The 16,401-nt window shown below is 37.3% G+C and overlaps 2 protein-coding genes across 6 annotated transcripts in view; one reads left to right on the top strand and one right to left on the bottom strand.

The window, feature by feature from the left end:
- COL4A3BP (collagen type IV alpha 3 binding protein) overlaps nt 1-10,388 on the top strand; it is an 80,190-nt gene extending 69,802 nt beyond the window's left edge. For 2 of the 5 annotated variants that reach the window (XM_026057428.1, XM_026057426.1), the window contains 7 exons: nt 1,146-1,241; nt 1,870-2,002; nt 2,107-2,177; nt 3,576-3,704; nt 4,500-4,629; nt 6,213-6,349; nt 8,344-10,388. In XM_026057428.1, the coding sequence (XP_025913213.1) occupies nt 1,146-1,241; nt 1,870-2,002; nt 2,107-2,177; nt 3,576-3,704; nt 4,500-4,629; nt 6,213-6,340 (687 nt within the window). In that variant the 3' untranslated portion in view covers nt 6,341-6,349; nt 8,344-10,388. Of the gene's footprint in view, nt 1-1,145; nt 1,242-1,869; nt 2,003-2,106; nt 2,178-2,632; nt 2,837-3,575; nt 3,705-4,499; nt 4,630-4,730; nt 5,973-6,046; nt 6,129-6,212; nt 6,350-8,343 lie in introns of those variants that run through there. The other 3 variants (XM_026057427.1, XM_026057425.1, XM_026057430.1) reach the window with 3 other exon arrangements.
- A 2,186-nt stretch (nt 10,389-12,574) lies between these two features.
- On the bottom strand, nt 12,575-16,387 carry MED18 (mediator complex subunit 18). Its single transcript, XM_026057431.1, has 2 exons — nt 15,812-16,387; nt 12,575-12,890 (listed from the first exon to the last, which is right to left on the bottom strand). The coding sequence occupies exons 1-2, from the start codon at nt 16,291-16,293 to the stop codon at nt 12,818-12,820; spliced, it is 555 nt and encodes a 184-aa protein (XP_025913216.1). The 5' UTR covers nt 16,294-16,387; the 3' UTR covers nt 12,575-12,817.
- Nucleotides 16,388-16,401: the final 14 nt, after the last annotated feature.

Consider the following 16,401-nt stretch of genomic DNA (forward strand, 5'->3'; position numbering starts at 1 on the left):
TAAAATGTTTTCTGAAGTTGTGCAAAAAGCAGTTACAGATTCAGGGTACTGATCTTGTGATTGTGTGCTCCTTAGATTAATCAGCATATTCATCAGTCAGCTAAGCTTTAAGTGCTTTTTCTTTAATTCAAAAAAGCATTTCTAGTAATTCAGGGAATTAGTGACAATCACAGATTTACTTGTTGTGACAAGTTTTCTAGTAGTCACCTACCTTTTAAGTTTTGTAGGTGGAAAAAAGTTATCAAATTGTTTTCAGTGTTTGTAAATGTTAAATGGCGAGTGGATACCTTACTTCCCTCCTTTTTTAGGGTGCTAAACCTAAATTTGGCTGTGAGCAGGATTTGGAAATAGTGAGGGGGATTGGGGGGAGTGAGAAACAAAAGAAACATAAGATTATAGAATAAGATTGTAGATTAAAGCAAATCTTTTTGTTGTCCTACTACCTCTTTCATGTAGATTATATGGAATAAAAAATAAATTATTCAAATAGCTTGATTAAAATGTATTAAATACCTGACCTTTAAGAAAAGCACACAGCTGTCCACCTAACTACTTAAATGTTTTAAAATAATGGAGTTTCTGCATCTTAATTTTTTGGAATGTAAACATTTCTGTTCTTAAATTCTTTCCACTGGGCAACTGTGTAAAGATGCTGGTGAAACAGAGTAGGGCATGCTTTGCTCATGACTGTGGTTCCAATATAAGTTTTTGATAGTATTCACATTTTTAGGTGGTCTGTCCTTTTCTCGCCCTTTGTGCAGCTTCCTAAATGCTCTTCACTGAATGTTGGCTTTCATATCTTGCGGTGCATCATAATTCTATTTAGAGATGCAAAGTAATTTTTAAATTTTGAAATAAAGTGGTCACTAGCTGGAAGTAGTGAATTTCGACAGTTTAGAGCCACAAAGGAAGGATAGGAAGTACCTATAAAGAAAAGTCAGAAACTGAATCAAGCTTTTTGTTTTTTGTTTCTGAATGCCAGAAGTATCTGCTTGCTCTTACTTTCGATAGAGAGTTCTGTTCAAGTTCAGCTCCTGCACAAGATGTGAAGCCTTGACTTGTTGTGGTTTCCAGTACTGTACAGTTTCCAGTCTAAGAAAATGTAAGGAATGTTTTAAAATTTTGTGCTTTTTTTTCCTTTAAAGGTAGAAGAGATGGTACAAAACCATATGACTTATTCTTTACAAGATGTAGGAGGAGATGCCAATTGGCAGCTAGTGGTAGAAGAAGGAGAAATGAAGGTAAATAGTTTAACCTTTTGTTTCTTTGCTTAGCTGATATAAGATGGTATGCTATTAAGAAAAATATTTTTTCTTCCTCTTTGAGTACTATCACTCAGCAAGTTATGCTGTTAATAGTTCTCTCTGAGAATGCTGTTTAAGTTAGGACTGGAGTCCACAARAGCTACAGCCACTAATCAATTCAATCATGCGGAATCCTATCTAACTTTTGCAAGAGCTTTGTCATTGCAGATTCCTTCCTTATTTTTTCCTACTTAAAATTTGGTATCAGTGACATATAAATTCATATGAAATATTATATGATAGTAAGTGACTGTTTCATTTACTCTACTGTAAGTATTTGTGGTGATCCTTGTGCCTAGTGGCAAATAAGGTAGCTAAATCATTTTTGGAGAAGAGACTCAAAATACTGGCTCACTCTCGCTTTGTTGCGAAGTGCCATGTGAGAACATCCATGTTGGCAGTTACCAGGGCGCACTGACATGGCAAATTATTTGTGTTAGTCTTCTAGGTAAGTGTGTGGGTGGTTTTTTCTTTGTTTTTGTTGTTTTAGCTGATTAAATTTTAAACAATTAAAATACCAACAGTTTTGACATTTTGTTCTGCATTTCTTTGTATTTGGTCATAGGTGTACAGAAGAGAGGTGGAAGAGAACGGAATAGTTTTAGATCCTTTGAAGGCAACACATGCGGTTAAAGGTGTAACAGGGCATGAAGTTTGCCACTACTTCTGGAATGTGGATGTTCGTAACGACTGGGAAAGTAAAGAATTGGTTCTTATGTTTTGTTTCTCAGTAAGCATATTGTTTATAATCTTGACCTAATGTCTGCATACTTGTTTACTGATGGATTTTTTTTTCTTTTAGCAACAATTGAAAATTTCCATGTTGTGGAAACTTTAGCTGACAATGCAATCATCATTTACCAGACACATAAGGTAATAACGCTTGAGCCATATACACCCCTTACTGAGACAATCTGAGGCATGGGTGTTCTAATGCATTATGAAACACTTCAGTGACGTAACAGCTTAAAATACTGTTTGAAACAATAGTTCAGAACTAGTTCTGTATTAAATTGAACTTTGTCAATTTTTGGAAGTTGGTTTGATGGCGTAACTGGCTGTGCGTGTATGTGATAGAACTTGTAATAACAGGTGAGAACTCTTTTTAATCTCTAAGTATATCACTGCCAACAAAACAGGGTCATCTAAAATAATAAGTCAACGCTGACTACAAGGAAAAAAAACTTGTAACACTATCGTGTGTTTTTGTTTTGTTTGCAATAATGCATGCTGTTGACACGCATTCACATTGCGAGTGGTATATTTGCTGATATAATGGTATAAGACATTTATTCTTTTAATTTGTGTTATTTTTTTCCATCAACCAGTTCTGGTGTATCTTTATCAAAATCCTCATTCAAAGTGTAACCCAACAATTGCAACATAACAGTTGGGTTCAAGAAAAAATTGGCTATGAAGTATACAGACTCATCCTTAATCTTGCATGGTGCTGTGTATTAGTATACTCAGATATTAAGACAAACTGTTTTCTTGGACCATTTCACCAGTAGTACAGGTACCTGAAAACTGCCATAACTGGAGGCTGTTGGGTGGGTTGGGTTTTTTTTGTTTTTTTTTGTTTTTTTTGTTGTTTGGTTTTCTTAATAAAGCAGTTGTGTGAACTCTATAGTGTTGTTGTCAAATTTAGATAGGGCTGATTCCCTTCCCTCCCCCCACCCAGAATATCAGGAAAATGGTTTCTGTAACTTATTTTATCAGACATATTACTTCTGAAACATTCTATCTTGATAATATCAGTTTACCATATCTGTCTCTCTGAAGTGATAGCTCTATAAAAATACTTGTTAAAAATGTTTCTCTTTCTGTCTCAGTATGTATGTGTATGGAGACATTCTAACTGTAGACACATCTACTTATAGTTAAGCAACAAACTGAACTAGCAGGTACAAGAATTAAAATGCAGACCTGATGTTGAGAAAATTGTAGGGGAGCTGCCTCTTTCTGTTTGCTGAAAATGGCTGTTGCAGCTAGGCTCCTTGCCTTTCAAAGGTTTTAAACTTTTGCCTTAAACTTTTTATAAACTAAGTTTGTGTTAAAATAAAATGTAGCCATGTAACCTAGTATGCATCTGTACAATAACTGTTTTCTGTTTTAAATCTGAAAATCACATGCAACTTAAACATTTTTTTTCTTAAAAATAACATGACTGACCTTATTTATAATGATTCCGTTTTTCCTTTATCAAATGGTAGTAGACAGGTACTTAATTTGCAAAATTGGACAAGCTTATAATGGACTGTTGTTCCACAGAGGGTGTGGCCTGCTTCTCAAAGGGATGTGCTGTATTTGTCTGCCATCAGAAAGATACCAGCGTTCAGTGAAAACGACCCCGAAACGTGGATTGTGTGCAACTTCTCTGTGGAACATGACAGTGCTCCTGTAAGTGGCATTTTCATTCTGTCAAGCTCTGCTTTTAAAATACCATTTTTCTATTATGTGATGATGTTATTGCAATGCTAGTGTAAGAAAAAAAGCTTCTAAGGAGAAGTAATACAGTTTGTTTAAATCAGTTGATACAATGACCTGATGAAGGTGTTCTGAGCCAAAAGCTGCTTTACCTTTTCTCAGCAATCAGCTGATTTGGGGTATTGCAGAAGAATGGAAGCACAATTTCTGGAGATGTGATAATGCTTAAAAGAATTGAGGTTATACTGATTTAATTCCATAAAAGAACTCTTCAGTATTGTCAGACAGTGTTACAGGGACAGGCTTGTATAACCATGCAGATATGAGATGTGTTAAACCTTCAGCTTACCCAGTTCTGCCTTGTTTCTGTCAGACAGTAGCAGTGACTGTTTTCTTTGAAGTATTTCTGTGCTTATTCCTATGCCACTGCCTATTTATAATGCAAAAGTTACCAACTGATATTTATAGATGCTAGTATGTCATTCTTTAAATGCGTCCTTGTTCACTTGTCATAATAAGTGAAGTAATTTATTATTCATGTACTAAGCAAACAGGAATCTGAGGTTCAGGCATTTTGTTTTAACCCTTTCCCTATTCACAATGCACCTTTCTTTTCCTTCATGTTCATGTTACATCCATGTAGTGCTAGAATGCAAGCTCTCTGAAACATGACTTTTGGAGTATCTTAAACTTTACAGTAAATTAAAATATTGATTATGCTGAAATCAACTTAGTTTGGGGCTAACTAAATATTTCATTCTTTGGCAGCTGAACAATCGATGTGTCCGTGCAAAAATAAATATTGCTATGATTTGTCAGACATTAGTGAGCCCACCAGAGGGGAACAAGGAAATAAGCAGGGACAATATCCTATGCAAGATTACATATGTAGCTAATGGTAAGTATAATTTTTGCAGTATGGCATTCACTGTATATGCTAATTCTGGGGACCGCGCTGGCAAAAAAAGGTTGATGGAGTTTTCTTTTAAACTTTTGTAGGATTGCATTTGTGTTCTTTATGTTCAGAAAGACTTGAAATCATGTGCTACAACAATCAATGGAATCATTCATTGGTATTCTAGGAGGAATAAATGAAAACAGTGTGTAGCTTGGTCCTGAAAACCCCTTTTGAGAGATGGGAGGAGGAAGAAATGTCTGCAACTGGGTTGATTTGGCATAGATTTTGGTTTCAGTAATAGTATGCTTTTTATTTATTTGTTGCTGTAAAGTTCTTTCCCTGATTCAGTCTGTTAGGCTGAAAAGCTGCTGATAGTAAAGATACAATTCTTGCCCTCAATGTTAAGAAGATACAAATATATTTTGTATGAAGATGTTTGCAAGCTCTATAATCCAGTCCTCATATTTCTTGATTTCTTTTAACTGATAGAATCCTTATAACTGACTGCAAAATTATCCAATGTCAAACTGTATTGTTACTTCACACAGTCTTTAGAAATGTACTAATAATATTGGAATATTGGGATATAATAAATTCTAAAAATTTCTAAGGGTAGCTCATCTGCTTATTTTTATTAACCACCTGTTACATGGCCTAACAAAGAATGGAAGTCTGAACAATTACTCTCATGGCTCCAGTAACCATTTCCTCTGTATAGTAGTGATATAATTTGTTATAAATCCTGCATAAATAATACTGTATGATGTTAAACTCTGGGGTAAGCTGCTTTTGTTTCTATTTAGATGTTTCCAAATTGTTAAAAAAAAATTTTTTCATTGACAAATCAAATTTTGAACTATGATTATATGAGAAGTGGCAACTTTCAGAAAAATATTTGACCTCTGAATCTGAACATATTTTAGAATCTGTTCAAATTTTGCTTTAAAATGCTTTACAAATTTATAAAATACTGGCTTGAAGCAATTCTGCAGACAAATGCAATGATTACTGAGAAGTTGGCACAAAATAAGTTGACTTTCATTTTCCTTAAAATAAGTAACTCAAATCTTTTTCCTGTTGTTTCTTAGAAGTACTTAGGGAATATAATCTTCCATTTGGGCATTCTCCAAGGACTCACAACTCAATATTGTTTTTAATGTTCTCTAAATAGAATGGCACCATAAAAATGGACTAAACTTGGGTTTTAAAATAGTAGGAAGTGTTACAAGTTGCAAAGGTCTTTTTAAAAAATATGTATATATCTGCTGTTGATTGTTCTTTGCTGTTACTCCAGAAAGGGAATTGCAAGAATAAAGTTATTTTTCTTTCTGGCTTTTATAGGATTTTCTGTGTCTCACTATGTCTCTCTCCTATTATTTTTACAATCATGCAACCTGAATGCTGCCCTGCTTTTCAGATGATGACTGAACTCTGTGTGGGAGCACTTATCCTCTCTGGTATAATCCCCAGGCTTGTCTGGAGTTGGAATCTGACATAATGTAGTCACATTATACACCTACTGATTTGGCCATATACATGGTTTGTGGAATACAATTTAAATCCAGTTTAACGTCTACTTCTAGTGAACCCAGGAGGATGGGCGCCAGCATCAGTGTTACGGGCAGTGGCAAAACGAGAATATCCCAAGTTCTTGAAGCGTTTTACATCATATGTGCAAGAGAAAACGGCAGGAAAGCCTATTTTATTCTAGTATTAGCAGGTATGCATTAATTTTTTTTCTTTTCTTGCTTCACTGCTGTAAATGCTTAAGGCCAAATAAAGGAATCTGATCTAGAAATCTTATCACCATTAGCATGAATTTAATGCATATTTTCAATTCTGTGGTCAAGCATCTGATAAAATATTATGAAGGCCAAAGCATTCTTTTATATTAACAGAATAATTTTGATTTAGGATTTTGATTAATAGTGGAGCCTTTTCTGACAGAAGAGAAATTCAATCACTGGAGTATTTAAAATACTGTCTTACATTTTCAGTCTTTCTGGTGGGCCCAATAAAGAAAAGGAATTTACAGATGCTTTCTGAAGTCTGTGGATGTATTTCAATGGTCTGTGTCATTGGACTAATCTAAAATGATTTTAATATTTAAAAATTAAATGATGGTAGCTAAATACTGGCTGAATGGCAGAGCTCAGAGGGCTGTGATCAGTGGTGCAGAGTCTAGTTGGCGGCCTGTAGCTAGCAGTGTCCCCCAGGGGTCAGTACTGGGTCCAGTCTTGTTCAACTTCTTCATCAATGACCTGGATGAAGGCACAGAGTGCACCCTCAGCAAGTTTGCTGACGATACAAAACTGGGAGGAGTGGCGGATACCCCAGAGGGCTGTGCTGCCATTCAGAGAGACCTGGACAGGCTGGAGAGGTGGGCRGAGAGGAACCTCATGAAGTTCAACAAAGGCAAGTGCAGGGTCCTGCACCTRGGGAGGAAWAACCCCAKKCACCAGTACAGGTTGGGGGTTGACCTGCTGGAAAGCAGCTCTGCGGAGAAGGACCTGGGAGTGCTGGTGGACACGAAGTTAAGCATGAGGCAGCAATGTGCCCTTGTGGCCAAGAAGGCCAATGGCATCCTGGGGTGCATCAGGAAGAGTGTTGCCAGCAGGTCGAGGGAGGTGATTCTCCCCCTCTACTCAGCCCTGGGGAGGCCACATCTGGAGCACTGCGTCCAGTTCTGGGCTCCCCAGTACAAGAGGGATGTGGCACTACTGGAGCAAGTCCAGCCAAGGGCTACAAAGATGATTAGGGGACTGGAGCATCTCCACTATGAGGAAAGGCTGAGAGAGCTGGGCCTGTTTAGCTTGGAGAAGAGAAGGCTGAGAGGAGATCTTATCAACGTGTACAAGTATCTGAAGGGAGGGTGTCGAGAGGATGGGACCAGACTCTTTTCAGTGGTGCCCAGCAATAGGACAAGAGGCAACAGGCACAAACTGAAACATATGAAGTTCCATCTGAACATGAGAAAACACTTTTTCACTGTGAGGGTGACAGCACTGGAAGAGGTTGCCCAGAGAGGTTGTGGAGTCTTCTTCTCTAGAGATATTCAAAACCCGCCTGGACGTGATCCTGTGCAATGTGCTCTAGGTGACCCTGCTTGAGCAGGGGAGTTGGACTAGATGATCTCCAGAGGTCCCTTCCAACCTCAACCATTCTGTGATTCTGTGTGTCAGGAGATTAGAAAAGCATCTCCCCATCACCTGGTGGACTATCTGAATTTGTCAGACATAAGCCTTTGTGCTAACTAAGTCTTTGATGCTTGTTTTTTTGTGACAGTGTGTAGATCCTTGCAGTATATATTCCATTATGTACAACTGTAGTGTCAAACCATGGAATTTCAGCTGCACAGTAGTATTTGGTAGTTCTAATAGAGCATGATCTGAAAATGTGTTTTTTACCACTTTTTTGTACATGACTTCAGGCTACCTCTGTTTTTAGGTTCTATTTAGTATGTCAAACTCCAAAAGTCTTAGTCATTTGATCTTTCTGGAACAAATATCCCTCTAATATCTGATTCACATTTTTAATTGTATATTGTTAGAACTAGTGTAGGTGAACCATTAAAAACTGAACTGTCACGCATGAGCTGACAGTTTAGATATGATCATAGCAGTGTTTCTAAACCATTTAAGGGATTTAACAATTTCTTACCATTTCTTGTTTTCCTATTCGTGTTCAAAATTTATTTTCTTTGCCTTTCTCCAGTGATTGGAGCAAGACTGGGTGAGCATTCCGCACTGGAGAAGTAACCATGTATAGAGCACTCCATGCTGGAACGAAGGATCTACAGTCTTTTTATGGCCCAAGTTCTAGGCTTTGTATACCGAAGTGAAGAAATGTTGCAACACCATGAGGCTGAATATTTAACACTAGCACTCTCCTGCTAACTTTCCTTGCTGAATCAGTGTGTAATTATAAATACATGTATTGATAACATGTATATGGCTCTATTTTTATTTGCTTGCTTTAAAAGAGGAAGAACGTACAACTTTGAATCACCAACTTGGGTTACTGCTTTAATTTTAAACAACTTGCAGAATTTTATTGTCAGCCCTTCCTAAGATACTTGAGCAGTTTTTGTGCATGTCTAAAAAGCACAAAAGACAAATGCACGTATAGCATACTGTATGTGCTTTATATGCACAAAAATCTGTGGTATTTGGGGGGGGGGGAGGAGGAGTTCAGTAAAGCCTAGGTGACTTATTGGCAGGTTTTGTTTTGCTTTATATAATCATAGTTCATTGCTGCTGGTTTCTATAATGAATCATCTTGTTATGTAAAATGTCAGTTAATAACTGAGGGCTGTCAATATCCTTATGACTTTGCCTTTTCTATTGTCTTACTCTTATGAAGATCTTTGGGTCTGAAGGAGTAAGAGTGTGAAAAGCTTTATTTTTTTCCAGATATCTTTATATTTCTATTGTATTTTTCAGTTATGTAATATGTGCTACAGAATTTTTGTTATTAAACATGATCCAGAAATTTCTAGGTAGATTCTGTATGAGAGGGCATGAAAGCTAGAAGCTGAAAGCTAAAAGTCATCTGTCCATGCTACATGTGGACTGCTTTCTTGCATGATATCCAGGGCTTTCCTGAAGCTGTGAGAAAGGTACACTATCATATTTATTGAAGCAATTTGGACTACATAGGACAACATTCCCAGTCTGGAAATGAGGATGAGTACATTATTTTCTGATCCTGCATGTTTTTTCCCCTCAAGTTAAGCCATGCTATGAGGTTCATGTAGAAAATGTGAGTCACTTTAATACTTACCTCTTGATCAAAAATCCTGCAGAACTATGAGGATACATAGTTTGTACTGGAAAGTTCCCCTTAGTTGCTGTGAGAATTTAAAAGTCAGGTATTTTGCCTGCCTTTGATTCTGGAGATGCTCATTAGGAGAGAGCTGTGGCAGACCGTTACTCACTTTTGAGATCTTTTTATTCATGTCTTGTAGTTGGAGACTATTCAGAGACTGCCGGGTGTTTCACTAACCTGTATATCTCAAAACAAAAGATTCAGATATATTTTTTTCAAAAGAAAACTGAAAGTCTTATTTGATGTATTATAGTAGGTGCCTGAAAGTAAATGCAAGATAGTTATTTAATGAAGATTTGGCAAATGATTAAATGTCATCTGCAGAGTGTTGAAAAAAAACTTTTATCTGTCCATCTTTATGGAGATGAAAGCATACATAACACATACACTTTTCCTTTTTTATTTGCCTTTCTCTAATGGTGTGCATGGAATATGCCTTATTACAGAATTATTCTGTTGATTTGAATATGTAGAAAAGTGCCTATATGGTAATGCTAGTAAGGCAAATAAGATGAAAATTTGTACATGTTTACTATATCACCAGTGAGCATTTTATATAGTGATGTTTTAAAAAAAAAAAAGTTATTACCTCAAATGTACTTCATCTTTTTACAATCAACCAAATGATGGTTCATTCACCATAGCCACTGATGGGAACTTAAAAAAAGAAAAAAAAATCATAGAGGGAAAAAAGGAAAGAAAAAAAAAAACCTGTCCAAAATAGAAAAAGTTTAACTCCTTATTTGCCATTTTTGGTAATTGTTGTTGAACACAGGCAAGTAACTGTTTCTTAATTTAATTGGATAGCTTTATTTTACAAAGGTATGGAAAGTTTACAAAGCAGTATATAAATCTTATATCATTAGTTGCATTTGCACTAAATGTGATGTACTTTTGTGATTTACTCTGTAAATAAAATTACACTACAGATACTATTTGTAAAGAATACATTCTACTTCTAGATGAAAGCACTGGTACTTCACTACAGCTAGCCCTGCCCAATCAGAACTGTAAGAGGCTTCTGACTGAATGTGGAAGGAGTTGCAATACTGAGACACTGAAGAGATCCATCAGTATCTATAAAACTATCTGTAGACCTCTCAGACTGTCCATGTGTGAGTTGCAGTTATGTCCTTTCTTCTGGAAGGAATCTTTCTTTTATGGTTTTAGAAGATTTTTCCCTGTCCCTTGAGGCCACCTGTTTCTCCAGTCACTGCCCCACATATGTGCACTCTGAGTTCTCTTCTTCTGGTTAATGGGACTATTACATTTATACAGCAATGGTTTTCTTTCCAGAAGCAGCCCCCGACTGTAGAATGGATATTTGATAGGTTGAACCAATTTGAAGGGCTGAGAATGCAGCTATCTGTTTTCTGAATGATATCTGTGTCTGTTTCAGAGAATTTGGATATGTTTCCAAACTTGATCTAAAAGAAATTACTTGATAGAACTTGTATTGGCAATAAGGATGAGAGATAGTCATTCTCCTGCCTGAAAACCTGAACATCTTATTTCACACATTTTCTGTAGAAAAGATGTCATGCACTTTGGAAAAAGTACCTTTTACTTAATTGGGCTGAGCTGGTTTATCTGAAGTTGTGCTGATTCTCTTTAATCAGATTGTCCACCTGTATTTTTGTCAAGTTGTACAGATAACACTGTATTTGAATTGCCACTGTTCATCTACAGACTCAAAACATGAATCATATTTTTGAGTACCTGAGTGTGTAGAGTGTAACTGTTCTATAATAGCTTTATGATCCTAATGATAAGTTTTAAAAATTTAAAGAAGTTGGCTCTTCCATGTTACAATCACAAATTTAAAACCAGTATTTAAAAGTGAAAAGTATTAAAAATATTATGAAGAAAAATTCTGGTTTGTAGTTATTTTTAACACATAGTGCTTTGGAGAAACTTCTGTTTAAAACATTCTACCTTGTAACCAACTTCTAGATCATGTATGAAATTATATATAATACTATAATGCATGTAAAACTTACCAGGAAAGTAGCTTTCTTGAATTATTGAGGTTACTGAAATGAAAACCTGAATGCTGCATTAGCTGTCTTTTTTATATTGAGACTATACTGTATGGCAACAGCTCCCAAAATTAACAGATTAGTAGTAAACAATTCTTTTTGACTAGGTTTTGTTAAGTGTTGCCTTCTAAAATTCAGTTAAGACTTCAGTGCAGGTACTTGTTTCTGTAAAGGGAATGGAGACTTTGGTGTATCAACATTTTGTTATTTGCTGGCTTAAAACTATATATTATGCTGGTGTGCTAATTCCCACTTCAGGTGGCTTCATCTTGATCTTTAAACTGTTCAGCTATCCACCTGTCATCAGAAGACCTGAAATCCATAAGCACAGGTCATTGCTGCCCATGTGTAAGTGTCTGTTGGGGCTGCTTTAACCTAGTCAGTTGGAGCAAGTTCCCAGGAGAATCTGATCCAGTAGCTGTTGTAGGTAGCATCTCTGTGGGATCAGGAGACTGCACTGTGTGTGTTTACCCAACTGTGTGTACCTCTGAAGAGTTTAGTTTGTGCATGTGTGGATGATCAGCTGGACTAACTGAAGCATGGTCTGCTTGGTTATTGTGATTTTGGTATCCTTACGACTGTTCTGGTATTCCAAGAAGATTTGAGGATGATGATGATGGAGGTATGCAATCAGACTGCAGCAAATAGAGGAAAGTGATTTGATTTGAGAGTGAAGAGGCTGTTATTACTGTTTGAACATAATTAACTATTCATTCAGGAAAACTTAACTACTAAATCAGGTCAGGCTAAAGATCCCTCGAAGTCTAATCTGACATTAACTAGTTGTGGATCCTTAGTGAAGGGTACAAGTTACGAAAGGGCTTGTCTTAACATGTCCAATTGTGAGGGCATATCAAATCTGTATTTATCTACGTATTTATTTAGATTTATTTAAAAGTCATTATGGTGAAAAGGTCTATTCTGAGAAACAGATTCTCTCTTTAGGAAAGTTGAATATTTTAATTAGCTTCTATTCTGAGCTGGAATAAAAAAAGAATCTGAAATGTCTCAAAGATGACTTCCTCTGTATTGACTGAAGATTTTATCAGCATAAAAGGAGAGAAGAATAACAGTACAACTAATGAGCCAAGCCATCACAAAACAAAATTATATTTAAGCCTTTGTCTTCTCTTGTACAGAAATAACATTAGAACATTTCCATGGGAAGAACAGAGATCCAGAACTGTGAGAAGTGTTTGCCAAAGGATAAACTGTGTTCTTTCTGAAGTATGGAGAATCAGGAACTGTGCCTCAGTAGAGCACAGAACTTCAGATGAGCTTCAGTAGAGCAAGCTTTCTTGATAGCAGGAATAGCTGGTGCTTCATGGATCAGTAATGATCCTGCCTTTATTTGTTGTGCAGGGATTTCTGCTCTTTATATAGTAATCAATAAAGCTGTAGAAACATCACAAGAAGGTATGACTGGAGAAACCATTTGAAACAGAAGGCATTACTTGGACAAAAAGAAAATTTAACAGAAATCTTTAAGAGCTTGGCTGTATCAGGCCTTACGTAATACAATGCAATAAATGCAGAGCCCTTTTCTGACCCTGCCTTTGCAAAATGCAGTTATTTTAGCTGGCAAAAAAATAAAAGAGGATACAGTTGCATTCTTGGTCTCATAAGTTATGCCTGTAATTTAAAAACACAGTTGCTAGTAAGGAGAGGTTGGGTTCTTCTGTAGTCGTGTGCCTAACTACAGATAATTTGGCTCTAGATAATGAGTTAACAGGTTAAGGTTATGCCATACAATTTACCACTGTACTACTAATAGTATTGCTGTTATCTTTAGTCTTTGGCTGTAAAAGTTTTGTAGGAGGAGAAAAGTATATTTCATTAGACAAAGAAAAGAAAGCATGTACTTGAGATTTATGTGCCTGAAAATGTTCATTTTTCCCAGCTGTAACCACTGACACAGTGCTATTTCTCTCTACACATCTGCCTCTTGTATATGTAGACTGCAGCTAGAATAAAGACAGCTTGGTAATGTGGATTGCAGCAATTTTTAGGTTTTAAAAACATTAGATTTTAAAGGTTTTAAACTAAGTCGCCTTAAAATGAACTTTTTTTGAGAGAGAGAGGTTAGACCAAGCAACAGTTGGTCTGTCATCTAAAGCTTAAACTTTATTATTAGAGGGACCTTTCCATTCAGTCCCCTTTGCCTGAGCTGGTCTGCCTGGAACTCCCTGTGGGATTTTTCTCTCTACCACCATTAGAGTAACCAGCCTTTTTTCCCCTTACAAAAACCAGAGTGCTTAAATGTGCATAGTTTGTTTTGAGCACCATCTCATTGTTACATTTTTAGAGAGGAAAAAATACAGGAACAGGGAAGATCGGAAGTGACTATACACTGAAGACTGAAGTCTCTTTTACGATACAGCATGTTTTTAATGCCTCAGTTGAGCCTCCAGGAGATAAGTTGACTTCTTTGTTACTTTTCTGAGCCTTTAGACTAAAGTCATCATTGTTGATAGTCAACGGCATGAGCACAGTCTTCTATAGTCACTTCAGCAAGTCGTCTGTGTTTTTGTCCCCACATGTGCTAATTATCTTCCAAGTTTTTTTCCAAGTTATTTTCAGATGCAATGGGAAAGGCCTATCTATTTGCTGTTTTCTGTGTATCTGCATGTATACCTAAAGGAAAGCACCCTTTGAAAAGCTGGCATATGATGCTGCACTTTTCTGATTCATTGAATTGCTTTCTAAAATCTCATGTCATGAGACAGGCCATGCATCTTCGAAGCCTGTGGCAAGGGAGATTTCCAGCCAGTATTACCCAGGCAGGATGTGACACCAGCCCTGAGGAATACCACCAGTGGAGTGGGATTGCAAGCTGAATCATGGAGCAAACTAGCAATTTCAGCTTCCTCCTACAGCCAGTAAAACTGTCATGTAACAACAGGAGTTGTATAGAACGATGCTAAAGAAACAGATCCAAAACCCCAGAATAACATGCAATCTAATGAGGGTAAGTCATGCTTCAGTATGGACAAAATAACTGTAGATGTGTCCTCACCCTCAAAATATTTCAAGCCTAGATAATGAGCAAAATCACATAGCCTGTGTCATCATTTATATCCTGTTTGAAAATCATTGCTATGTATTCAATATAATGTTGCCCTGGTGAACCTATGCTAGAATATTCTGTTGTTCCTATGCCTCCTGACTTAAAGCATGCATCAGAGGACCATTTGAGATGCATGCACTCAGTGAGCACGAATCCAGTTAACATGGTTTAACCTGCCCAAATTCCAGTGTTAAACTTAGTTAACTTGAAATTTCTTTCCGAAGTTTCATACAGGAGTGGCATTTGGCAGACATCACCCTTAGCTGTTATACACTGAGGAGCATGTTAAAAGATGACAGTGTTTCTGGCAGAGGCTGCTGCATTTTAGTAATAAGTGAAATGGTTGCCTTCTAAGTTTCTATAAAGTATGAGAAAATTAAATATGCTTTTGTTATCTTTATTGGTTTTCCCAGCCTTTTTTGTTTGAACTATATTTGAAAACTCTCAAACATATTTCCAGTATCACTGAAATAAAGGGTAAGCAGCTATCCTACTATTGAGATGCTAAACAAAATGATTATTGTAGTAAACTTCACAGCTGTATGATACTCTTAATTGGTTTTTAAACTAACAAACTTATTTGATTATCACCTAAAGAAGATGTGAGGGTTCTAATACAAAAAAAATCTGTAATTTACTATCTTATTAGCTGAGATTGTCATACCCAACTTCAGTGAAATAGATGGAATGGATAAAAGAATTTGAATACCTCTTGTGATTGTAATATTGTTAAACTGCTTTTCAGTTCTAATTTTGGCTATTATCAGAAACAGTTTCACTATAAAGTATCTTCTGTTCTAGCTGCTATCTATATTATTACTATTTTACTGTAAATAGGTATACACTTATTCTCTTATACTGTGTACAGTTCTTGGTTTTATGCTTACGTTAAACAACACTTTCCATCTCTTGCATTAAGGGATATTACTTGGAAGAAAAAGAATTGCTAGGTAGTATGAGAGAATGGTGTCTTAAAAAAAAAAAAAAGAAAAGAAAAAAAAAGAAAAAGCAGCACTGAGATGTGGATACACAGAAGGATGAATGGATGAATTCCAGTAAGTTTGTTTTTGGATTGTTAGGCCATATGTTTTCTAACTGATCTTTCCCTAATAGGAAGAGGAAAACTACTGATATATTATCCCCTTCCCCAGTTTTGATTTGCCCTCAAAAGGTGTTTCAAAGGAATAGCCTCTTTGGAAACACTACCGAAACCAATGCCTTAATTTCCCAGCTTTTCAATCACATTAACCTTTTGGGATCAATTTTTTCCAGGTGAACTAAAGGCTTTAGTTGCTCAGCAAAGTTCCTCATGTCATCAGAAAGGACGTCCTGCCCCGCGGGCGCTACCACGTTAAGCTCCACAAGGTAGGAGAGAGAGAGCGGCTCGATGCTGTCGGTGTTCCCGGGCATCAGGATGCGGAAGATCTTGTACACGACGATCTTCATGATGCCCTTGCGGAACACGTGCCCCTTGGCCACGAACTCGTGGTCCATGCGGAAGCCCATCTCCACCAGGAAGTCCGTCAGGTTGTCTGAAGTGGCGATGTCGACGCAGTTGCGCACCAGTGCATGCCGGTTCTTGTCTCCGATCTCGGGCTGGCCCAGGTAGCGCAGGTGCCAGGGCATGCCGCTCTTGTCCATGGAGCGCCGCGCCCGCAGCACGAAGGGGCTGGCCTGCTGCCCCTTCAGCAGGAACACCAGCTCGTGGTCCAGGAAGGTCTCCGGCTCCATGTTGTCGCACAGGCCGCGCAGCCGGTGCAGCAGGCTCTCCAGGCTCTGGTCTAAAACGCTGCCTGCAGGGGGCAGAGGCGGCGCCTCAGCACCGCCGCGAGCGGCGCT

The sequence above is a fragment of the Apteryx rowi genome, unplaced genomic scaffold (genome assembly GCF_003343035.1).
Source record: "Apteryx rowi isolate R43461 unplaced genomic scaffold, aptRow1 scaffold_139, whole genome shotgun sequence".
Classification (NCBI taxonomy): Eukaryota; Metazoa; Chordata; class Aves; order Apterygiformes; family Apterygidae; genus Apteryx; species Apteryx rowi.

What these genes read in the sequence shown, in the direction of transcription:
- MED18 (XM_026057431.1), bottom strand. Translation starts at nt 16,293, where the DNA reads ATGGAGCCGGAGACCTTCCTGGACCACGAGCTGGTGTTCCTGCTGAAG. An exon ending in GAAAAAATTGATCCCAAAAG is followed by an intron (nt 12,891 to 15,811) that starts GTTAATGTGATT and finishes ATGTTTCTACAG; the next exon opens with CTTTATTGATTACTATATAA.